Genomic DNA, 26,313 nt, shown 5'->3' with positions numbered 1-26,313 from the left:
GAGAAGAAGAAGCCAACATCAGTCAGCTCCAGGCTTAAAGAAATTTTCTCAAAGAAGTGGACGGCAGCTGAGAATGATACCATTATCTAGACTTCTGAGGCAGTGACTTTATTGTGGTTGCTTATAGAAGTATGGGTGCTTGGACAGCTGCATTGCCAAAATGCTGGTGACAGCTCATGAAAGGCTCATCACCTGGCTTCCTGCCCAGCTTGTACGGAAACTCCACTGGAGTGTCCCTTCCCCAGTGATTATTCACTGTTCTTACATAATCTTGGGGAGAGGCTTGCCCCAGATTGTGACTCTTCCAAAGTTTGGTGAGCCTTCTAAGTGTAGGCCCTTCAGTTGAAAGTCACAATTTGGAGGAAACAGCTACACAACATATCAGCCTTGTTTCTGCAGATAACAAAAAAAACTATTATTTATTGTGGATTTTTCAAATAAATAAAACCATACATTATATGACCTTTTGTGTCTGGGTTCCTTCCCTTAACGTAGTATTTTCAGGACTCATTCATATTTTACCATATATTAAAATTTCATAGCATGAACATACTACATTCTGCTCGTTCTGTTTATACATTCATCTGTTACTGGGTACTTGGGCTATTCTAAATAGTATGAACATTAATGTACAGTATTTTATTTGAACATGTTTTACATGCTCTTGTGTATATATCTAGTGGTATTATTGCTGGGCCATTTGTAATTCTATATGTAACATTTTTAAAGGTTTATTTATGTAATTTATGCTTATGAATGCTCTATCTGAAAGTATGCCTGCATAATAGAAGAAGGCATCAGATCTCAGTACAGGTGGTTGTGAGCCATCAGGTGGTTGCTGGGAATTGAACTCAGACCTCTGGAAGAGGAGGCAAGGCCCTTAACCATTGAGGCATCTCTCAAGTCGATATATGTAACATTTTGAGGAACCACCAAATTATTTTCCACAATGGCTATGTGCTCTTACCAGCAGTATATATTCTCAACATCCATTCTGGGATTTGTTACTTTGATGTGCTACGTTTAGTCAGGTCTCTTAAGACAGATTTCTCCACCTAGTTTCTTTCCTTTTTGATAATTAATTTTTACCATACTGGCCATTTCTTTAACAGTTTCTCTGTCCTCCTCCCCCTCTTTCTCTTCATCTCTCTCTAGTTTTTTGAGACAGGGTTTCTCTGTGTAGCCTGGGCTGTCCTGGACACTCACTTTGTAGACCAATCTGGCCTCAAACTCACAAAGATATGCCTGCTTCTGCCTCCCTGAGTGCTAGGGTTACAGGTGTGTGCCACCGCACCTGCAGCAGTTCTCTTAATATAAGTTTCTTTGATGCCTCCCATCATTAAATTAGAGTTGTAGGTTTTGTATTTTTTTCTCAGTTGCTACATGATGAGGCTAACTGGTAACTGCTAATAACTCTAAAGCAGCAGTTCTCAACCTGTGGGTTGCAGTCCGGCAGGGGTTGCATATCAGATATTTATGTTATGACTCATAACAGTAGCAAGAATGCAGTTGTAAAGTAGCAACAAAATAATTTGTGGGTAGGAGTCACCACAACATGAGGAACTGTGTTCAAGGAGTGTAGCACTAGGAAGGTTGAGAATCACTACCCTAAAGCATTCATTTAGGTGGTACTCATCAATCAGATTCAGTTACTCCTTGTTCTTCTAGAAGCATTTTGTTGGAGGAATCTTTGTTGACAATATTACTATTGGTGTTTTTTTTTTGTTTTTTTTTTTTTTTTTTTGAGATAGAGCTTCTCTGAGTTACAGAGTCCTGGCTTTCCTGGACTCACTTTGTATACTAGGCTGGCCTTGAACTCCTCTTCACTCTGCTTCCCCAGGTGCTGGGATTAAAGATGCATGTCACCATGCCCAGACTTTTTAATCTACTAATTTTTTAATATATTAGTGATTTTTTTTTCCCCCTTTGGTGATGCTAGGGACCAAACCCAGGGCCTTGAATATGTTAAGCATATATTCTGCCACATGCAGTTCTTTGGTGAGTTTTGATTAAAATAATTTGCTAGTTGTAGATTTTGCATCATTCATTTTATCATGTAGAACTGTACTCAGTGTTACAGTAAGTTTTTTTTTTTATATATAGAATCTTCTTGATAAGGTCTTAAATAACCTTATAGTGAAAACTTACTGTGTTAGTGATGAAAACTATATAAAATTCATTTGAAAATGCTTTTTGAAAGTTCCTAATTAGTGTTCTTTTAGAATTGAGTGATACTAGTACTTAAAATTGGTCTCTAGTCTGCTGCCAGTTCACGAATTATTTGTTCCTATATTTTTGGTGTGGTAAGTGAAGGAAATAATTATGTGCTTAAAATCTTTTATCAAGATTTGATATCATCATAGTAACTTTTAAAGGTCTTTCAGTTAGACAGGTCTATAACAGATTGGGAATTAAAATGAAATCCTTTGTCTTGCTTGGTCTGAAGAACATGCAGAAACCAAAATGTCTAGTAGTTTCTTGAAACGTACAAATGACAGTAGGCAGAAATCACTGTGGTTCTTAAATAGTTATTCTGTAAGTGTTATCACTAGGTTAGGTGAGTATGAATGTTGAAAAAGGAGAGGAATGACGTATTAGTAACATGAGAAATTATTTTAAGTGTGGACACTACTGCCTTAGGGTGCAACTGCATTTTAAGGTATATCTCATCCAGATTTCCACCTCTCTACCTATGGCTTTGTTTGCAGCTTTGTTCCTTTATGCTAGGGACCAGCTCAATATGGAGCCTACCACTTTAAAAGCAGTTCTCTTCTCTCCCAAGGAAAAAAATAGAAATGTTCTGCATTTTGTATCTTTATCATTAATCAGTTAGTAGAAAAAGTACTAATTTCCAGAAGTGCTAAATAAAAGGAAGAAAAAGTAAAGTATATAGCAGTTATAAAAAGATAAATAAAAGAAAGTTAAGAGTCTCGGAGACAGATTGCTGTGAAAATGGCTTGATTTGCATTATTGTCAGTTTCCTGAGTTTTTTTCTTAGTTGGTAATTAGTTTCTGAATCTCCACATGACTTTATTATTATTTTGGCTTTTCTAACACATATCTTTCAAGACTGATATATTTCTAATGTATTCTATTAATTTGCTTGTTTTCTAGGAATACAAGAATTTCCAGAAAATATTAAAAATTGTAAAGTTTTGACAATTGTGGAGGCCAGTGTAAATCCTATTTCTAAGTAAGTCTTTCAATTGAATTACAAGCTGCTTTTTTGACTGTAACAATTTTAAAGCAATAACAATTATATAGTAGATGGAGAGATTTAGGTGTGGGGGAGGTGGGGTGTGTGTGTGTACCATACGCGAGCCTCTCCCGCATACTCCTCTGTCTCTCGCATACTCTCCTCTGTCTGTCTGTCTCTCTCTCTCTCTGTGTGTGTGAGAGGGGGAGAGAGAGAGAGAGAGAGAGAGATTTCTATGTTTTGGCTGCATATGTGGAGCGTGCCTGCATGTATGTCTCTGTACTACATGCATGCATGGTGCCTATGGAGACCAGAAGAGAGCCTTGAATCCCAGGAACTGAAGTAATAGACAGTTGTGAGCCATCCATGGGTTCTGGGAATTAAACCTGGATTCTCTAGAAGAGCAGCTATTGCTCTTAAACCCTAAGCCATTTCTCCAGCTCCACAGAGATTCAGTTTTAAACACTTTCTAATAATCTTTCTTACCCACTTACTACAGATACAAATTTGAGATCTGAAAGAGAGAATGTGAATACTCTAGATCTCAGTCACTGTAAAAAGTGACACTAAAATTTGTACATGGAATCACCTGGGCCACTTTCAAAACAAAAGGGAGAAAACTGAAGAAAAAGGCAGGTGATACACGTATCCCGGCGGGAATGTGTTCTTTTGTAAGACAAGGTTTTCTTACACCAAAGGGGTTAAATTTTACAACATTGAAATGTTAATGCTAAGGATAAATAGAATGAAGCACGACTTAGTATAACCATGTTAAAAGTATAACTAGAACCCTTATTCCATGAGAAGTTTTACCAAAAAGGGAATTGCTTTACTTGGTGTTGAAGATGGTGGAATGTTGTGAGGTAAAAGAACATGATTCAAAGTGTGATATGTCTTACTATGTGGGAATTCATGCTTGTGATAATCCAGGACAGACACCTAAAGATGAAATATATACTCATTTGAATTTTTTTCTAGCATCAAGTTTTATATCTGTAACTTGTTTTATAAACAGATGTGAATAGAAGTGTAAAATAAGAACATAAGTTCTTATGTGTCCTTAGTCTGTCATTCATCTATTTGATTTTTTTCTTTAGTATAAAGCTCTACAGCCCTAATCATTTATAAATTAGTTGAAACTGAAAATAATAGATACCCAGTGATTCTTAACAGTTTGCTATTTAATCCTTGGGGGACATTTGGCATCATTTGAGATTCTGGTTTTTACAGTGGGGAAAAAGAGGCAGTTTATAGCTTAACATACTATAGGACCAGTTTTCACCACAAAGAACCATTCATCTTGCTGTGTTGTTAGTGTTTAGAAATTCCTTATATAGTCCTTTTATTTTATGTTGGATAAAAGTCTGTTTGAGACATTAAATGATTCATAGTTAATGTCCTACATATAGTTCTGTGGCTCATTCTAAATGTAATATTTTGTGTAGATTTCATGACACTAAGACATTTTATCTTTTTACAAAGACATTAATTTTACAACAGGTAAATTGTTACAAAAAAAAAGACAGCTTAATTTAAAAGTGCAAAGATAACTTATTTTTTGAGAAGCTATCTCTATTATACAAATTCTGAGAGAAATTTTTGGTAGGAGACTGACATCTTAAATATGTACTTAATTTAATTTTTTTATATTTTATATAGGCTCCCTGATGGGTTTTCTCAGCTGCTAAACCTAACCCAGTTATATCTGAATGATGCTTTCCTTGAATTCTTACCAGCTAATTTTGGCAGGTAAATTATATTATTCTAAAGACATTTATTTTGTTAGCTTCTGTCAAGTTTTTACAACTGCAAAACACTTCAGTAACATTTATTAATCACAGTTCATAGGCTTTTCTTTTGTAATTATTTCCAAGCATAGCAATTCTTATAGTTCCTTTGAATTATTTCCACTTGGATTTACTGTTTCAAATTTACTGTAAATGGCAAGTTTTCTTTTAAATGCTGTTTAAGCTGCCAAGATGAGATATTTTAATGGGAATAGTACCTCCCTTTTTTTTTTTTTTTTTTTTTTTTGAGTAGTACCCTTTATTTGAGAGACTGAATGCTGCGTTATCATTAATAAAATTCTGAAGTGACTTGACAATTGCTTTATCTGTTTTCCCATGGGAATCAAAATTTTTAAGAACGGGGAATCTCTGAGGTCTCTCTCATCTCTGTGCCCACCCTCAAGGGTCAGGAGTCTTTTTTTTTTCCCCTTCTTGGTCCTTAATGTTCCTTTATTTATTTCTGCTTAGATGTGTGCATTACTATCCTATAATCCTAGAGTGGTAAACAGTTTTATAGGTATTTTTAGTAAACGGCATAAATTTTTTCCTAGAGGTGAAAATTAGGAATTTGTCACTTTGAAAATGTATTAAACTAGCTTGCCTGGGTCCAGTGAGAAGGCTATGCTAGTGAAGGCAACTGCCGTGCAAGCCCTGCATCCTGAGCTTGAAACTTGAAACCATATAAAGGTGGAAAGAAAGAACTGACTGCATAAAGTTGTTTTTTGACCTTCACATGTGTGCTGTGGTACATGAGCACCCACACATACACATAATGCACATACAATAATAAGAAATAAAAATGTTTTTTAAATTGTACTTGACAGTGGTGGTGGTGGTGGTGCACATCTTTACTCTCCAAAGGCAGAGGCAGGCAGCTCTCTTGAGTTTGAGGCCAGCCTGGTCAGGGCTGTCACACAGAGAAACTCTATTTCAAAAACATTTCTTTCTCTCCTTTTAATTTTGAAGAGCACAGTGTTATTTGTTGTTTGGTTGGTTGTTTTGGGTTGTTTTTGTTTTAATCAAGGTCTGACTATGTAACTCCTACTGGCCTAGAACTCTGTGAAGATCAGGCTGGCTTTGAACTCGCAGAGATCCACCTGCCTCTTCCTCCAAAGTGCTGGGATTAAAGCTGCACCACCATGCCTAACTCTATTACATTTTTTCCTTTTTTCACATTTAACATTACTTTACATGTAGTAATTAGTTAATGTTGCTGCTTTATTTAGAATGTGGCATTAGTTATTGCAATTTCTTATATTTGATTCTTTTGTCTTGATTTGTTTTTTATTTTACAGATTAACTAAACTTCAGATACTAGAACTTAGAGAAAACCAGTTGAAAATGTTGCCTAAGTAAGTCATGTGCAGCTCCTTTAAAATCCAACTTAGATTTTTAACCCTTAAGTCCTAAAACAGAGTTTTATTTAAAATATGAGTATGTGTTATTTTGAAAGACATGCTTTTACGTGATTCTTGGTATGAAATACAAAAATATACAACTCTGTTGTTGGTGTTCATATGGTAGTGTAATAACACTTTCATCCCTCTTGGAACCACACACAGCCTTATATGTGACACAGAAGTAAAATATTAAGTAAATCTGAGTCTCAGAGAGATTCTATGCTAGAGTTCATACGCATCATTCAGAGTGATTCATGAGCTCTTCATATGAAGTTTTATAACTACACAACTTTTTGTATGGCTTTATAGTCTTGTAAAGCTAGAAATGAGTAACTGCTTCTTTAATATAAGCTAACATCAAGAAGATATGGTGCCTTTAAGAGCAAATAGTAATTTAAATGTATTTAAAAGACAGATTCAAAATAGACTGTAGTCTTTGGCCATTTGCTAAACAAATACTAGAACCTTGAGTGCATCACTATACAGTTTAATAGTTAATCTATGGTTAAACATGATCTACTATCCATATTTAGAAATTAAATTTCAGAGGGCTGGAGAGATGACTCAGTGGTTAAGAGCACTGTCTGCTCTTCCAAAGGACCCAGGTTCAATTCTCAGCACCCACATGGCAGCTCACAACTGTCTGTTACACCAATCCCAAGTGATCTGACACCTTCACACTAATGCACATAAAATAAATTAAATAAATTATTTTAAAAAATGGAATTTCAGAGAGTATACCTACAGGCATTAAATTTCCTCTGATTGCTCTTGCTTCATGGTGGGTAATAACTAATTTTAATGTATCTTTTTTCTGTTATACTCTTCTTCTCAGATACACATCATGCATATATACCCTTCCATATGATTTTATGTCATTGAGGGCAGAGACCATATTTGATTTTCAATACAAGTTAATGTACTAAGCCTAGTGGTTGGCTTTATTATGTGGATGAAGTTTGTAGTTGTGCTAATAAGTATAAATTAGAAAAGCGTTCATATTATGATTTTATGAGGTATGTAATACTGATTTGGTACTGGCTTAATTCAAAGCTCCACACTGGGCATGAAGAGATGTGAAAAAAGCTAAGTAAAGAATGTTTATTTAAATAGCTACTGTGACAAATGCCTTATAAAAACTTTTTTTTTTTTTTTGCTTTATTCAAGTGTTTTACCACAGTAACAAGAAAAGTCACTACCATAGATACTTTCTAACTAGAAACTTTGATAGAAAACAGATGTTCAGTTTTGTTTATTCTCTCTCTTTCTCCCCCCTACCATCCCCTCCTCCATGTGTGTTTGTGTGCGTGGGTGCACGCTCACTTGTGCCATAGTTTGATTATGGAAGGCAGAGGATGAGTTAATAGAGTGTGGGCTCTGGAAATGAATCCAAACGTCAGGCTTGGTGTCTTCCTGCTGACACTGTGTTGCTCTGATGCAGACTTTGAGGAAAGGTTTTATTGTCCTCACAGTGTGTTGTGTTTCTTATAGTTGGCTGATCCCTGGCTTTTGGCATTGTGGGGAAGCAGCACACTCTTGGTGAGATAGAAGAAACAATGACATTTTAGGAGTAAAAAGAAAAGCAGGAGTTGAATGGTAGAGTTCCAATGGCCCCTTCTTTGCCCTCCTCCAATCTAACTTTCTCCCACAAGACTCCTTTTGTAAAGGTTCCCCCACTTCTGAGTATACTACAGACTAGGGACCAAACCTACAACATATGGGCCCAGAGGGGACATAGAATGTGCAAGTTTTAGCCTATGGACCTTCTCATACCATAGGCAATGCAATATATTTTAACTCTTTGGAGATTCAGTTGGTTATAAAAATGAATTTGTAAGTTTTTTTCGCTTTTTAAAGGCTGTATGCTTAAAATGTTTGTAAATTTATAAGCTATAAATACAGAGGCCATGATTTCAAATATTAAGATACTTATGTGCACTTCGATGATGTGACCAGATTTGAAATTTTATAAAGCAGGTATGTGTGCTTGCGTGAGTACAGAGTGAGAGGGACTCAGTCCTCTCCTTTCACCAGCTAGGTCCTGGGAATAGAACTAACACTGTTAGACTTGGCAGCAAGTGTCTTTACCCACTGAGCCATCTTAGAACTCTGTTTTGTGATTAAAACAGTGGGAAAACTTGTTTTAATGTACAGTTAGGTGAAACTTCATACTGCCTGAAGGTTTCTGAAGGGCACTGACAGTGTTTGAAGGGCAGTTTAATTTCTTCTTGAATTAGGAAGCATGTTATTCTTTTTTTTTTTATGTTATTCTTGTATGCATTTTTTCTGAGGTTTCTGAAGTGTACAAATAAAATCAAAGTTGCCAATAGCAACAGAGTTAAATGGCGATTACTTGTAATGCACTCTCTCTTTCTGTCACATTACCTGTATTACCCCCTTTTAAAATCTGCTTTAAAACTTTTACTAGAACACTGTCTGTGAGTGAGTTTTTCCCATGCTCTGCTTCTTAATTTTGTACTCTTGCTCAAAAGTAACAACAGCACCATCTCTATAACCCCTATTGCTTTAATGTAAACTTACTATCTAATTCTGCTTGTGTTCTTAACAAAACCTTTGGAAAAAAAAAATCTATGTATTATATAAGTATGTTTTTAACCATGAGACTTGAAAGTTTCTGTGTAATTGATGTTTTGTATGGTTAAATTCTTTGTTACTCCGTTGTCAATAGAACCATGAATAGACTGACCCAGCTGGAAAGACTGGATTTGGGAAGTAATGAATTCACAGAAGTGGTAAGTCCTTGTAGTCTCACTAACCATGAGTCCTGAATTTGATCAGGGTCACAATGTGGAAGTGTTTCTCTTAAAAATTAGGTGAAACTGTGTGTGCTTAAAAAACAAAACAAAAACAAAAAAAAAAAAAACCTCTCCAGTCCAGTGGAAAAATGAACCAAAGGGAAACCTGACAAATGGTTAGACAAAATAGAAAATTAATGAGAAGTCTGTGGAAGAAATAACTCTCTCTCTCTCTCTCTATATATATATATATATATATATATATTTGCTTACACTAATATATTAGTGTAAGCAAAATATCTGACAGCTTACAAGTGGAGGGAAAACCCAGTAAATGCAGCTGATGTGACCTAGCTCCAGATTTTACTTAATAGTTAAAAGGGAAATTGTTGAGAAGAAAACTATGATTTTTGAGTTTGCATTGAGATCTTTCAGTTAGATTTGTTCTCCGTATTCTGAGTGAACTGTATTGGAATGTATAAGTGTGCACTTTTTTTTTTAATTTAAGTAAATTTTTTAAAATAGGTCAGAAAATAAACCAGATAGCTTTTTACAAAATGGTATTTATTACTATGAAAATCATATTTAAATTTTATGTTTACAAGTCTGTTCAAAATTATGGCAGCTTTCAAATGATAGTGTTGAGAGCATGTTCTGGAAATCAAACTTAGATCCTCGGAAAGAACAGCCAGTTTTTTCAGCCACTGATCCATCTCTCTAGCCTATATTTTCATATTCTAATTTACGATGAATTCTGATGGATTTCACTCTATTTTCAAAGATTTACTTTCAAAGTTGTACTTTTCCACAACTAGTCCCAGGAGATCCAGTACTCAAACCTAGTTCTTCAAGCACAGGGTATGCAAGTGGTGTACAGACACACATGAAGACAAAACACCTATACATATAAAATTAAAAATAAAAATTAAAAATATGCAAAAGTACTTTAGAAAAAGTATAAGGTATCCCAAATACTACAGTTTTCTACTGGCTACGTTTGAAGTGCACAAAACCCACAAGAGAAATTCTTGCTCTCAACACTATCATTTGAAAGCTGTGTACCATGCCTGGCACTTAAACAATTTTTATATAATTCTACTTTTGTGGAATGTGGTTTCCCATTGATGATAGCAATAGTGTCATACAGAAGGGCACACCTTGACAGTATTTCCCTCTCCTCTCCGTTAATGTTTTTTGAGGCTTCTGGAGCCAGATACAAATGGAGATCAACAAATTAACTGACTTTTTCCCTCTCCTGTCCAAACAGCCTGAAGTACTTGAACAACTAAGTGGATTGAAAGAGTTTTGGATGGATGGTAATAGACTGACTTTTATCCCAGGGGTATGTTTATGAAATTTTCATTTTATTATTATCTCTCCTTTTCATTGTTTGAATTGGACCTTAAGTTATTTTTAATCATTTAGTGAATATTTTACTGAATTTGTTGCTAAGCAGTTTGAAATAAATTATACATTTTAAAATCCATGTACACATTCTTAATTAAAATCTGAAAACTCCCATACAAATTTTATTAAAAAATAGTCTTTACCACTGAAAAAAAATCATTCTATTAATACCCCATCAGATTTATACTAAATTCAGTTTTTCCAGAAATAGTTACACTAATATGATTTCTGCTTTGTCAACTGAGAAGTTATATGCTCTCATATCTAAAGAAGACACAAGACTATCTCCATTCTATACGTGATGAGTATTTCCACAAGAAAACCATCACTCTGTTAACTAAAATTAATACTTTTTTAAAACATGTATTTGCCTGTATTTTATGTGCATTGGAGTTTCACCTGCATGTATGTCTGTGTGAGTGTGTCAGATCTTGGAGTTACAGACAGTTGTGAGCTGTCGTATGGGTGCTAGGATTTGAACCTGGGTCTTTAGAAGAGCAGTCAGTGCCCTTAACTGCTAAGCCATCTCTCCATCTTCTAAAATTAATCCTTAGCTTTATTATTAGATGTCTGGCTTCATTTAGAAAACATTAACATTATTAATTAAAGCTTGGCATTCTTATAGCCTAAATTTTAAAATTATTTGATATAATAATGGTAGTTTCTGTTTTTTACTTATAGTTTATTGGTAGTTTGAGACAGCTCACATATTTGGATGTTTCTAAAAATAATATTGAAATGGTTGAAGAAGGAATTTCAACATGTGAAAACCTCCAAGACTTCCTTTTATCAAGTAACTCCCTTCAGCAGCTGCCTGAGACTATTGGTATGTACTGCTTTCAAAACAGTTTTATTATTATTGTTGTTATTATTATTACTTTTTTATTCAAGACTTTCATAGAAGCGTGGTTCTGTTACTAATGTTTCATTGTATTACCACATGAAATACTACTTTGAAGTGTTCTTGATATTTTCCATTGCACAATTTACTACTTTACTGTTGTTACTGTTTTTATTTATCCTAAGGAAATTTTACTTTTATAACTTTAGTAAATTCTTTACAAAAAAGCTGACCTACTCATTTTTCTTGGATTCCTAGCCCTTATTTGGAAACTATAGTTATTTCATTATTGGTTGATAGATAAGGAAACAGAAGAATTTTAAAGAATTTATGATGGATCTACAATTCGTGGTCAATTGTTTTGAAATTGCTTGTTTGATGATATATTAGATAAATCACTTTGAAAAGTCTAAAAACTTAAAGGCGATGTAACAGAAAGCTGAAATATTTTATATATTTCTCAGTTGAGTTATACCAGTTGTTTTACAGTCAAGATATATTTTCAGATTCTGTTTTCATTTAATCAGTATTTTACTATTTGAATTACAATATGTTTATTTACATATACTATTTTGTTATATAGTGGTAAACAGGCCTCACACTGTGGTTTCTTTATTAACTCAACAAATTGAGGTTAATTCTTCTCCATGCCATGACGTTGCTTTTAAGGATGTGACCAGTGCAGACGAAGTGAACAGTACAGACAAGATGTCCGTTTGCTTGTGTAGATTATATTTTAGTTGGAGGGTGGGTGAGTAGTAAACTAGTTATTATTCAGGTAGGTTAAACAGTGCAGTGAGGGCTGGGGAGATAATCCGTAAAGGACTTACTTGCCTGGCAAGCATAAGGACTTAAGTTTGATTTCAGTGTGAAAAGCCAGCCATCCTGGGAGCTCCTTAGCTTGCCATTGTAACCTAATATGAGCCCCAGGTCCCAGTACAAGACCTTGCCTAAAAAAATAAGGAGACTGCGGAAGGAGACCCAAGGTTTGCCTCTGCCCTCCACAAGCACAGCCATTCACCTGTGCACGTGCACACACACACACACAAATAGGAGCTGGGTGAAAGTAGGAAATGTTGGGTGAGAGAGTGAGAGTGTTGGGGTAGTGTTTCTTAAAGGTGGTAGGTTTATTGATAATGTTTTCTAGTTCTTGTTAAATGTAACATGTTTCACATTGACTAGTAATGGACTTGTTTTCTAATTTAAGCTGAAAATGACTTATTACTTTTTTCAATAGGTTCACTGAAAAATGTCACAACTCTTAAAATAGATGAAAACCAATTAATGTATCTACCAGACTCAATAGGAGGGTGAGTTGTGTGTGAATGAGTAGGCCCTGGAAAATGTTTTGTTAATTTGAAAATGTTTTGTATCTCAGCATGCATATCAGATATTTATATAAGGAATATCTGAAGCAGATTCCACAAACATTTAAAATAAGTAATTGACATATAATTTAGTTGTATTTATAATAAAAATAAGCTTAGTTATTGTTGATAAAATTTAGCTTTATTACATTTCATTGTTAAATTATATGTTAATATGTTTTTAAATTTTGGCTACAGTATAGATTTTAAAAACGTGTTTAGGGAACTAGAAAATACCATCCCGAGTGAGGCATCTCAGAAGCAGGAAGACACACATCGTATATACTCACTTATACGTGGGTATTAGACATATAATATAGGATAAAATACTAAAATCTGTACACCTAAAGAAGCTAAGCAGGAAGGAGAACCCTGGGTAAGATGTTCAACCCTCATTCAGAAAGGCAAACAGGATGGGCATCGGAAGAGGGAGAAAACAGGGAACAGGACAGGAGCCTACCACCGAGGGCCTCTGAAAGACTCTACCCTGCAGGGTATCAAAGCAGAGGCTGAGACTCAGCGAAACTTTGGGCAGAATACAGGGAATCTTATGAAAGAAGGGCGAGATAGAAAGATCTGCAGGGGACGGGAGCTCCACAAGGAGAGAAAAAAAGTCTGGGCACAGGGGTCACTTCTGAGACTGATACTCCAACCAAGGACCATGCATGGAGATAACCTAGAACCCCTGCACAGATGTGGCCCATGACAGCTCAGTGTCCAAGTAGGTTCCCTAGTAATGGGAACAGGGACTCTGACATGATCTCAGTGGCTGGCTCTTTGATCATCTCCCCTTGAGGGGGGTGCAGCCTTACCAGGCCACAGAAGAAGACAATGCAGCCAGTCCTGATGAGAAGTGATAGACTAGGATTCAGTGGACTTAGGGAGGAGCATGGGAGGAGAGGAAAGAGGGAGAGAGGGTGGAATTGAGAGGGGACTAGGAAGGGGGCTACATACAGCTCCCTAGTCCCCTCTCAATTGAGTAAACTGTAAGTAATGAAACAATAAATAAATTTTAAAAACCCATGTGTTTCCATTTATAACTGAAGGTTAAAGTCAATAGAAGAACTGGATTGCAGTTTCAATGAAATTGAAGCTTTGCCTTCATCAGTTGGACAGCTCACAAACATAAGAACATTTGCTGCAGATCACAATTACTTACAACAGTTACCCCCAGAGGTACAATATTTTACACTTATTTTAGATTTTTGTCTGCTTTTAAAACATCTTAAGTATGTTGGTATTCTTTTTCTTTCTTAAATAGTTTATTATTATTAATCAAGTTATGTTATTATCTGAATAATAACTTTGAAGATGTTCCTAAACATTTTTGTTTTTAAAGGAAAGTTAATAATTTAAAAGGAATAGTTAAAGTTATTACAGAAGAATCCAGGCACAGTGGTGCATGCCTGTAATCCCAGCACTCAGGAGGCAGAGGCAGGCGGATATCTGTGAGTTCGAGGCTAGCCTGGTCTACAAAGTGAGTCCAAGACAACCAAGGCTAAATTAGAGAAACCCTGTTTCAAAAAACAACTCCCCCCCAAATTACTTCAAAAGTAATATTTTTGTAAATGCAAATATTTTTCACTACTTTCAGATATATTAATATTCCTTTGTTTTTTAACCTGTAAACCCCAGGTTTGTGATCTCCAGTTTGTTTCTCTTTCAGATTGGAAACTGGAAAAATATAACTGTGCTGTTTCTTCATTCTAATAAACTAGAGACACTTCCAGAGGAAATGGGTGATATGCAGAAATTAAAAGTCATTAATTTAAGTGATAATAGGTTTGTAATCTTCAGTTGGCTTATAAAAAACATTGAATAAAATCAAAGTTTCATATGAAATGTACTACATTAGCTTATGTTATATTTATTTCTCTTTATATTTAAAATTTTTTAACTGAAAGAATGAATAAAATTAAGCTGATGTTACTTACCGTATTATGATTGTCATGGCTCATTTTGAGCCAGCATAACCACACAGTTTTTATTATCCTGTTATTATATAACCATTTTAATTTCCAAAGTTCCAGATTCACCTTAGTACTGCTGCTGAACAACACAACTTTTTAATCTCATCTCGGCTTATGTTTTTCTGGGAAGAGATTCACTCATACAGCTTGAACTACAAAAGCCAAAATGCAGAGCAGATTGATTGACTATTATGATTGCTAGGCTGGAGTAGTGATTGCTGCTGAGGTGGAGAGAATGAGCCTGTTAAACTATACTTGTGGAATTTTTTTATATTTTATTTTATATGTAGTACTTTGCCAACTATAAAGACATGCTTTTGGAATAGTACAGTAGGTGTTTCTCTTTTATGTAGGAAAAATTTGAAGTTCGTCTAGTTTTTAAAGTAGCGTTTTAAATACAGTATTCTGACTTGTTAACAGTGTTTTAATAGCTGCATTCTATTTAAAAAGAACCTCTGCCTCAGTAGTAGTCTCATCTCATAATCTCCCTTTCCAAACTAAAGCACTAGGTGCTCACATGCTGTCTTTAAAGACTGCACAGAAGACTAGCTAGGCCTAACATAGAAAGGATTAAGTAAAAAATATTATTTTAAATAAGATCCTTATTTTAGAGTTTATTGCTGTGAAGAGACACTGGGACCACAGCAACGCTATAAAGAAAACATTTAATCGAGGCTGGCTTACGGTTAAGAGGTTAAGTCCCTTGTCATCATGGTGGGAAACATGGCAGCATGCAAACAGACACGGTGCTGGAGAGAAGCTGAGAATTCTACATTTTGATCCACAGACAGCAGGAAGTGACCTAGCCACTAGGCATTGCTTCAGGTTTTGAGACCTCAAAGCCCGCCCCCGGGAACCCACTTTCCCCAACAAAGATATGCCTACTCCAGCAACACCACTCCCTGTGAGCCTATGGAGGCCATTTACTTTCAAACCACTACAATCCTATTTTAATTCACCACTCTAATAAGTATTTATGTCACTTTGTTTTTATATATTATCATCTTAAAATAGTAACGGATCACTAAAATATAGAACAGTGTTATAAGCTCTCTAAAACTTCTTTTTACAGCAGTAGTTCTCTTTAAATACAAAAACAAAGTGATACTTTGAGGTGAATACTCAATATGGCCTTGCCTTTCTTTGTGAAATAGACAGTTTTTTGTTTTGTTTTGTTTTTTAGCAGATTTGTTTTTTCTTTTTATTAAAAAGTATAGAAGCTATACTATTGGACAGGTTCATTCACCTGTCTAAAACAAAGTTGTCTCACATGTGTGAAGTGTTTTTGTACTAATATTGGAGGTTGCTTTTCAAGTGTTATGTTGGTGACAAGGTACTCCTCACCCTCAGGAAACAAAGCGTCCCCTGGGCTGGTTCATATAATGTTTAAGATTAGGTAATATTTTTGTCCTTTCTCCTATATAAAAGTATTCATTTGGGTTTACTTTTTTTTTAATCTTACCTCATATACCATTATATAACATTTTTCTGATGACTTATGTTTTCATTTTCATTATTTCATGGTGCTAAGAGGTAGGAAGATAGGGTTAATGCTAGGTAAGTGCTAATCACTGTTTCTAATGTAATCTTTTATCATTTAAATATTCTCTTTTACGTTTGTTTGTCTTTTCCCATTCAGGTTAAAGAATTTGCCTTTTAGCTTTACAAGGCTACAACAGTTGACCGCTATGTGGCTCTCAGATAATCAGGTGGGCATTCTGACCTAGTATGTTTGGCTGGAGTTCCAATTGTGCTATATAATTATCCTATTTAGTTTATATATAGTCACTTAAGAGCAGTTATACCTTGGTTCACATGTAAAAACATTTATTTTATTTAACACAGATACAGACATAAAAGTAACAAACTTTGTTGTATTTTATCAAGTTTTAGACAAAAATACCAAGAGATCAGAAAATCATATTCTGAATGTCATTACTTTCTACCATTGTCTCTTTTTTTTTTTTTTGAGTATACATAAAATCTGTTCTCTCAGCAATTTTGAGTGATATATATTTCTGATTAAAATTTCCTTAGTCTACATCAGAGCTCTTGAATTTATTCTGTCAGTATTGTGCACTTGAACCAGCATATCCCAGTTTACTCCCATCCAAAGCCCCTGTTAGTTAATTTCTCTCTTTCTTTGAGTTCTCATCTTTCTATGATATTATGTGATACTTATCTTTCTGTATCTGGATTATTTCAGTTAGTTTAATGTTTTAATGATTTATTTATTTATTTTTATATGCATTGGTGTTTTGTCTGCATGTGTGTCTATGTGAGGGTTATGGATTTCTGGAATAGGAGTTAAAGACAGTTGTGAGCTACCATGTAAGTACTGGGAATTGAATCCAGATTCTCTGGAAGAGCTGCCATTGATCTCAACCCCTGAGCCACCTCTCCAGCCCCCCTCAATTACCTTAATGTATTCCAGGTTCATTTATGTTCTTTCATATCACAAAGTATTCTTTCCTTTAAGGGATAAGTCATTATATTTCATTATGTATATGTGTTACATAGTCTTTAGCCAATCATTCATTGATGAATGATTGATTTCTGTTAAAGATATATTTTAAGTGTTTTGCATGCTTGTATGTGTGTGTGACTGGTGCCTGAGAAGGTCAGAAGAAAGTATAGGATACCCTAAAACTGGTACAGGTGGTTGTAAGCTGCTGTGTGGGAGCTGGAAACCAAACCCAGGTCTGCTGCGAGAGGTGTTAAGCTTTGAACTGTCTATATCCCATTACACTGGTTTCTTAACTTTTTGTTTGTTTAATTCATTTTTTTATTAATTACAGTTTATTCACTTTGTATCCCAGCTGTAGCCCCCTCCCTCCTCCACTCCCAATCCCTCCCTCTCTCCCTCCCAATCCCATGCCTCTCCCCCAGTCCACTAATAGGGGAGGTCCTCCTCTCCTTCCATCTGACCCCAGCCTATCAGGTCTCATCAGGACTAGCTGCATTGCCTTCCTCTGTAAGGAAGGTAAGGGTGCTAGTAAGGGAGCTACCCTATCAGGGGGAGGTGATCAAAGAGCCAGTCACTGAGTTCATGTCAGAGACAGTCTTTGTTCCCCTTACTAGGGATTCCACTTGGATACTGAGCTGCCATGGGCTACATCTGAGCAAGTGTTCTAGGTTATATCCAAACATGGTCCTTGGTTAGAGAATCAGTCTCAGAAAAGACCCCTGTGCCAGATATATTTGTCCTTGTGGCGCTCCTAACTCCAGGTCATATTAACTCCAGCATGTATTATCACATGAGTTTTTAATCTTAGCCATTCTGATGGGTATAAGGTGAAATCTCAGGGTTGTTTTAATTTGCATTTCCCTGATGACTAAGGACACTGAGCATTTCTTTAAGTGTTTCTCTGCCATTCGATATTCCTCTATAGAGAATTCTGTTTAGCTCTGTACCCCATTTTTTAATTGGATTACTTGATTTGTTGCTTTTTCACTTCTTGAGTTCTTTATATATTCTGGATGTTAGCCCTCTGTCAGATACAGGGTTGGTGAAGATTCTTTACCAATCTGTAGGCTGTCATTTTGTTCTGATGACAGTGTCCTTTGCTTTACAGAAGCTTTTCAGTTTCATGAGGTCCCATTTATTGATTGTTGATCTTAGAGCCTACCAGACCTTCAAAGAAGAGCTAACTCCAGTACTCTTGAAACTATTCCACAAAACAGAAACAGAAGGAACATTACCAAACTCATTCTATAAGGCCATAGTCATCTTGATACATAAACCACACAAACACCCAACAAAATTAGAGAACGTCAGACCTATCTCTCTTATGAACATTGATGCAAAAATACTCAATAAAATATTCACAAACCAAATCCAAGAACACATAAAACATATCATCCACCAGGACCAACTAGGCTTCATCCCAGGCATACAGGAGTGTTTCAGTGTACAGAAATACATCAGTGTAATCCTCCATATAAACAAACTGAAGGAGAAAAACCACATGATCATCTCTTTAGATGCTGAAAAAGCATTTGACAAAATCCAACACCCATTCATGTTTAAAGTCTTGGAGAGATTAGGAATACAAGGCACAAACCTAAATATAGTAAAGACAATATACAGCAGACCTATATAGCCAACATCAAACTAAACAAAGAGAAACTTAAATCAATTCCACTGAAATAGGGAAAAGACAAGGCTGCCTACTCTCTCTATTTGTCTTCAACATAGTACTTGAAGTCCTAGCTAAAGCAGTAAGACAACTAAAGGAGATCAAGGGGATACAAATCAGAAAGGAAGAAGTCAAAGTATCACTATTTGCAAATGATATGATAGTCTACATGAGTGACCCCAGAAATTCTACCAGAGAACTGCAGCTGATAAACACCTTTAGCAAAGTGGCTGGATGCAAAATTAACTCAAAAAAAAAAAAAAAAAAAATCAGTAGCCCTCCTGTATATGAAAGCCAAAAGGGCTAAGAAAGAAATTTGGGAAACCATACCCTTCACAATAGCCACTAATAACATAAAGTACCTTGGTGTGACTCTAACCAAGCAAGTGAAAGACTTACATGAAAAAAAAACTTCAAATCTCTGAAGAAAGAAATAGAAGAAGATATCAGAAGATGGAAAGATCTCCTATACTCATGGGTCGGTAGGGTTAACATACTGAAAGTGGCCATCTTGCCAAAAGCAATCTATAGATTCAATGCAATTCCTGTCAAAATAACACAATTCTTTACAGAACTTGAAAGAACAGTTCTCAATTTCATAGGAAAAATACCAAACAAACCAGAATTGGCAAAACAATCCTATACAACAACAGATCGGCTGTAGGTATCTCCATTCCTGAACTCAAGCTGTACTGCAGAGCAATAGTAATAAAAACCACATGGTACTGGCATAGAAACATAATAATGAGTCACTGGAATCGAATAGAAGACCCAGAAATAAACCCACACACCTATGGATACTTGATTTTTGATAGATAAGCCAAAACCACATAGTGGCAAAAAGACAGCCTCCTAAATGGTGCTGTTCTAACTGGATTCTACATGCAGAAAATGCAAATCGATCCATATTTATCACTCTGCACAAAACTAAAGTCCAAGTGGATCAGAGATCTCAACATAAAACCAGACACAGTAAATCTGCTAGAAGAAAAAGCAGGGAAGTGCCTTGACCTCGTTTTCACAGGAGACAACTTCCTGAACAGAACACCAAATAGCACAGGTTTCTTATCTTGACTGTTGAAAATAATGTTGCAGATCTGTAGTGATGTAAGTAAGCAAAATTTTGTAATAATAATGGAAAAAGGAAATAATACTTTTATGGTTAATTTTGAGAAAGTCTTAGAGATCAGAGTTGGAGTGATACTAGTTAGGTCAGTTTTGTGATCAAATATTTTATTTTACTAGGTGTTTTGAAACGGTCTCACTGTGCAGCCTTGACACTCTTTGAACTTGCTTACGTAGACCAGGCTAAGTCTCAAATTCATAGAGAACCTCCCCACCTCTGCCTCCTCTTCCTGAGTGCTGGGGTCAAGGCATGTCTGTGACTATAACTGCAAACCCAGGTGGAAGAGAAGGAGACATCACAGGAAGTAGATCTTGATTATTGAGAAGAGAGTGGTTGAAACGAAATACTGCCACATAATGAAAGAAGCAAAGAAAGGGAATTGAAAGGTGAAGAAGTGAGCAGTAGTTGTCCTGAGATAACTTAGCAAGAATGGTGAGAATGATGGATTTGGAGAGTTAACCTGTTTAAAAGGAGACTTTCTTTGGACCATCAGCTCCTGAATAGTGACACGGAGGCTTTTTATTAATTATTAATCCTTGGCCTTAGCTTAGGCTTGTTCCCAACTAGCTCTTACTTTAAATTATCCCATTTATATTAGTCTGTGTTCTGCCATGTGTTTTGTTACTTTTCCTCAGTACCAGCATCACACCTGTTTCATGTCTTTCTGGGTATTCTTCCCCAGAGTTTCTGTCTCTGCCCAGAAGTCTTGCTTTACATTTTTGCTATGGGTCGTTCAGCTCTTTATTAAACCAATCAGAAGGTGTTGGAGTGTTTACAAAATATGATTCAGCCAAAAAATAACTGTACCAAAGTCCAGCCTGTAGTCAGATCTCTGCTAGTATAGAAATCAGCATTCGAATAACACAAAGACAAACTTTAGTGCACAAAAAGATCACCCCAACGACTGTTGTCCTCCCCTGGCCTGGGTGCTTACTTGATGACTCTGTAGTCTGCTTTTCAGGCCTGGCTCTTCTCTTGGTGACTTTCATAATGATGTCCCCGTTTTATTTTCTGTAAACTATCCTTCAGATTACTTTCCACATCATTGTTCTTTCTAATAATATCTTTAGCCTAGTGTAATGGAAGTTTTGGTTTCTTCGCATGTTTTGAAAATACGTTTTTGTTTTAATCACAAGTGTGGGATTTTAGTTGGGCTATAGTTTGTCCACACCCGTTAATTGTTATGGGTGGGGCATGATCTTTGCCAGCTGGTAATGGCCTTCCACGCCCTGCATAGAGAGGGTCGTGGGCTAGGATTCTGAGAGTACAAATATGAGGCCAAGAAAGAGATTGTGGGGTGTTTGGTGGAGTTCAGTGTTGGGCATGTGACTTGTAGCAGTTTGGACAGATGGAGAGACCAGAGACAGTGTGGCGGTTTGGAGCAGACAGATGGAGAGGAACGCTTTGGTGGGCAGCAGCCTGGAGGAGACTGCTAGCTGCAATTGTGCTTGATGGAGATTGGTTCAGAGCCCTAAAAGAATCCCTTGACCCTAACTAGAGGGAAGAAGTAAAAGGGTTCAAGGGGTCTAGGCCCCCTGTCCCCTTAATGTTTTCTCTTTCCTACTTAAGGTTGGGGGCCTGGTGAAGGGGGATAGTGGCCTAAACACTCCAAATAGAGTTAAAAGAAAGACTGCCACAGATGCTTTCACCTGTGCCTGAATCAGACATATAGCCCAGTATCTAATACTGATACCTTGATTATCTTAGGTTCAGCCCACTCTTAAACAGCATACCAGTTTCTGCCCCAAATGTTTCCTGGGATTCTTACTCACTAAGAAATGTTTTATGGAGTCAGTCATGGAGTGCAGCCTCTCACTACTAGCATCAGGTACATCCAGTCAAATACATCACCAAGTCCTTAGGAATATTGAATACCTCATGTGTGTGTTTTGTCATGTAGACCTGCCCCTTTCAGTGCAGAATCCAGTAGTGTCATATGTAGTTAATCCAAAGTCAGATGCCATGTAATTAACTACTAAATTTTTGCCTTGGTATAATCAGAATGAAATATGAATTTTGCATTTAAAATTTTTATTTTGGATTCTATGCTGAAAATTGTAATCCTTTTAATAATATTAGGTTTTTTTCCTCTTGAGATAAAGTCTTGCTATGTAGCCCAGGCTGGCCTTCAACTCAAAATCCTCTTTTCTCTTGTCTGTGGGATACTTAGACTACAGCCATATACTATCATGCCCAGCTTCTTCCCACCCCTCCATCACCTGTACTAGGACTCAAACCCAGAGCCTTCTGTATGCTACCTAAGCACTATGTCATCTTTTTGCCTTAAAAAAAAAAAAAAAGGTATAGCTACTAGCTACTTAGAAATTTTACTCTGCTGCTGACTCAGATTGTTGACATAACTGTGTACTAGGCCTCTGCCTCCTGTGTTACTGCTTGCTCATTTCAGCCCCATATTACCCTAATACTATAACTAATATGATCTCTCAGTCCTACACTTGCACTAAACTCCTTGAAATAATGTTGGTGGTTTTCTGCATATCATAGGCCTCAAGGTCTCATTCATTCTGTAACTATTTATATCTTACATATTCGTTCTTTCCACCAAATGAGTTCTCTTGGCCCTTCTGCCTTCTTACTCTTTCTCTCTTCTCCTTAAACCTCTCAGAAATGCTGTCCAGTTAGTCTGAGTGGTAAGTGAATGTCAGTCTCCTATGCTCTCTAGTACCCTACACCTTGTCAGCCCATGATTCCATCTGTTTTAATAGTGATCTTTGTTAGTGTAGCATCCCTCGTATATACCAGAAATTCAAGGAATCAGTGTGGATGGTTATTTTGCTGCCTTCTGTATCTAGTGCTTAGTGCTTTGATATAAAATGTTGTTAGTCGGTTGTCTGCTCTTTTATCACTTCCCCCTGACCAGTGACCTTACTAGACCACAGAAAAAGAAGATCCAGACAGTCCTGATGAGACCAGATAAGCTAGGGTCAGATAGTAGGGGAGGAGGACCTCCTTTATCAGTGGATTAGAGGAAGAGCATAGAGGGGGAAGAGGAAAGGAGGCTGCTACAGCCGGGATACAAAGTAAATAAATTGTAATAAATAATAATGTCTTACAATTAAAAGAACCTTGACATGTCTATACCTGTTTCCTGCCTCCAGATAAAAGAAATGTTAAGATTACTGAAAGGAGATTTGACTTAAAATTTGTATCAGGATTATTTAATCTGATTTCTACTGAAAATCTCAGCTCATTTGAGCTTTACCTTCATTCTTTGCCAAGCAGACAGTTTGCAGTCTCTTCTGCCTCAAACTATTTCTTCTCTCAAAATAAAAATCTACTAACCTTAAAAAAATGTTAATATTTGATGATTGAATGATTTTAGATTTCATGGGAAGAGTACTGACAGATAACGTCCTGTGTGTTAGGGAAAGGAAACTGGAAAAAAAAAATGGGATTAAAGATAACAGTTAGGCACTAAAGGATCTGAAAAAGCTTGATGAATTAATGCTCCATAAGTATCAATAGTTATTTTTAAGTTTTGTGAAGTATAATTCATATGCCATTCAGTTTACCCATTTTAAAATATGTTGGTTTGGTATATACAGTGTGTTATGTAACAAAAAAGAGCAAAACACTTTCAGGGAGGTTGGTTTTTAAAAACATCATAGATAATTTTGATAATACCATTTAATAGGGACTTCTTCACACATTGAGAAACTACTGGGCCAAAAGTATGTTAATGTCACTTATATTTTGTGTCTGTTAAACTACCTATGACTGTGAAATACTTGAATGAGAGGTAGGAATGCAGTCTTAGTATCTCTTATGTACCTTGCTTGGGATAATAAGCTGTTTTGGAGATGTTGCATTTTCTTTTAATAATCACAAATAATATAATTTAAATATAAACTATTGATATTTTATTCATTGCTTACATATCCTTAAAATAATGTTATTTAACATTTAAAATTAATTTTCTGGGTTTTTACCGTAAACTGTCCCTTGTGTCAAATGTGTTCTTTTCTGTTTGTGATAGTCGTTTGTTCTCAGTGTTTTTAGATTTTGAAATTTTAAAAAATGCTTAATTAAGTATGCTTTACCTGGAAGATAAGTATTATAAGGGTGGAAGGGATTGGTAGGTAATAAGAAAGGAGAATAAATTTAGAAACCAGGATAGTGTAGCAAGGAGTGGGAGTTTACATTTAAAGATAGACCAGGGTGAGCTGAAAGCATTGTAAATACTGTCACTGCTATCTTGTGGAAATAAAAGCATGAAAGAATAATCAACCTGTATTTGAGATTTCAAGGAAGCAGGTCTTTGGGAAAGAGTAAGGTTACCACTTCCATTATTTGAGGAAATCAAGTAAAATGGTCAGAATTTGAATCTATAGAACAGTTTCATTTTGTTTTGTTTTTAAACAAGATGGTGGCCACAAATTTTTAAAATATTTGGGAATACAATTTCAGGACAGAACCATGTTTTCACAAGAGTTTGTCCAGAGAATGGCTGATGATGTAATCTAGAAGAGAAAACTGGGTAATTGCTACCTACATGGATTTGTTTAAGGTTCTTACTAGTAGAATTTTAAGTGTGTATTTTGAAAATAGGAATTTTATTAGGAAGGAAATTGATACTATTTGTTAACCGTTAGGAGAAAGATACTAAGAAATAAAGTCTAAAATACCTGGGAGTGCTACTGGGTGTCTTTGTTGTTATTGATGGAGATAAGAGAGAAGCAGTTTCAACTTTCTGTCTATTTAGCTACTATCTGGGATAAATGTTTAGATAACTAGTTTAAACCTAAATGTTTTTTTTTCCTTAAAGGTATTTTTGCAAAATGAAATATTAGTTATAGCAAAATAACATAAAATGAGAAACACGTTTTATAACCTTATTAGTAAAATCACTGTATAGTAATTAATAGGCTATAGAAATTCTTTTTAAATTGTTTCAGTGATAATTAGAATATACTGTATTTGCCTTTTACTAAAATTTAAGTTTCGTTGTTTAGATTTCTATGTGGTTTCAAATGAATGTTCATAGTGCTATTATATATATACACACTTTTGTTTTTATAGCGTGGGCCTCAACGCTTTATAAAATTGTTGGTGGTTGTTCATAGGGATTGTTAGATATGTATTTCCTTTAAGTTTATTGAAAATTAACCATTCGTTTTCTTTCCCTAGTCTAAGCCTCTGATACCTCTTCAAAAAGAAACTGATTCAGAGACTCAGAAAATGGTGCTTACTAACTACATGTTCCCTCAGCAACCAAGAACTGAAGATGGTAGGAACTGAAGATGACTTTCTCTTTTTCCCTTAACTGAGGGCCAAGAAGAATTTCAGGTCCAGACGTTCTATTATTTCATTGAGGGTTTGGAAACTTAATCAGAAAGTTTCAGAAAATATTGGCTGATAAGTAACATCTCTGAGTTGAACTTAGAGGTTTGAAAATGTATTATGTCTTTTATTTATTTAATTATGTTGATAATACTATCAATTGTAGCTCTCCTTAGTTCAAATTATACTTAACTAAATGTTAGAAATGCTTTTAGCATTGTGAGTTTAGAAGTATTAAAACCAGTACATGTTTTTTCTGTTGTATATAATCCATACACTAGATGAAGGTCATCTATAACCTTTGAGTGTATACGTCACTGCTAAGTTACTTCCTGTGTCTTGTTCTGCAAGAGAATATATTCTTTAATACTGGCCACAAGTATATACTTGTGGATTATTGTGTGAAGACAGAAGACTAAATTATTTCTAGTATATGTGGTATTTATCAGAAGAGGGCATCAGATCCCATTTTAGAAGGTTGTGAGCCACCATGTAGTTGCTGGGAATTGAACTCAGGAACTCTAGAAGAGTATGCAGTGCTCTTAGCCACTGAGACATCTCTCGAGCCTCTAATATGTAGTATATGTTGTTCTCTCTCTCTTTCTTTTTCTTTTTCTTCTCTCTTTCCCTCTCTGTCTCTTCCTCCCTCCCTCCCTCCCTCCCTCTCCTCCTCCCTTTTTCTCACCCTCTCTTCCTTCTTCCCTTTCTCTCCCCTCCTCTTTGTATGTGTATGTGTAAAACATTTTAAAAATTATACTTGAAATATCTTTTTATGTATATGTATCTGTGAAAAATAGTTATAGTCTGACATTGCTTAGAAATTAACTCAATATATAATGTTGAAGAAAAGCATAAATTCATTGTTAGTCTTAACACATTAAATATTCCATGAGGGTGCTGGAGAGATGGTCCATGGGTTAAGAGCATTTTCTATTTTTCTAGAGGACCCAGATTCTATTCTCAGCACCCACTTGGCAGCTTACAGCTGTTGGTAACTCCAGTACTAGGGCTTTGATCCATCTT

The 26,313-nt window shown here is 35.8% G+C and overlaps 1 protein-coding gene across 6 annotated transcripts in view; it reads left to right on the top strand.

Moving 5' to 3' along the window:
• Nucleotides 1-26,313, top strand: part of Erbin (erbb2 interacting protein) — a 97,195-nt gene that overhangs the window by 38,665 nt on the left and 32,217 nt on the right. For all 6 annotated transcript variants that reach the window (XM_055601969.1, XM_055601967.1, XM_055601968.1 and 3 more), the window contains 11 exons: nucleotides 3,115-3,193; nucleotides 4,856-4,945; nucleotides 6,279-6,335; nucleotides 9,073-9,136; nucleotides 10,407-10,481; nucleotides 11,228-11,372; nucleotides 12,625-12,697; nucleotides 13,801-13,930; nucleotides 14,421-14,536; nucleotides 16,364-16,433; nucleotides 25,138-25,237. In XM_055601969.1, coding sequence (XP_055457944.1) covers nucleotides 3,115-3,193; nucleotides 4,856-4,945; nucleotides 6,279-6,335; nucleotides 9,073-9,136; nucleotides 10,407-10,481; nucleotides 11,228-11,372; nucleotides 12,625-12,697; nucleotides 13,801-13,930; nucleotides 14,421-14,536; nucleotides 16,364-16,433; nucleotides 25,138-25,237 — 999 coding nt within the window. The remainder of the gene's footprint in view (nucleotides 1-3,114; nucleotides 3,194-4,855; nucleotides 4,946-6,278; nucleotides 6,336-9,072; nucleotides 9,137-10,406; nucleotides 10,482-11,227; nucleotides 11,373-12,624; nucleotides 12,698-13,800; nucleotides 13,931-14,420; nucleotides 14,537-16,363; nucleotides 16,434-25,137; nucleotides 25,238-26,313) is intronic.

Source organism: Psammomys obesus, unplaced genomic scaffold (assembly GCF_907164565.1).
Source record: "Psammomys obesus unplaced genomic scaffold, mPsaObe1.curated_primary_1811, whole genome shotgun sequence".
Taxonomy (NCBI): Eukaryota; Metazoa; Chordata; class Mammalia; order Rodentia; family Muridae; genus Psammomys; species Psammomys obesus.
Note: the sequence above shows the minus strand (reverse complement) of the source record. Positions and strands in the feature narration are given on the sequence as shown.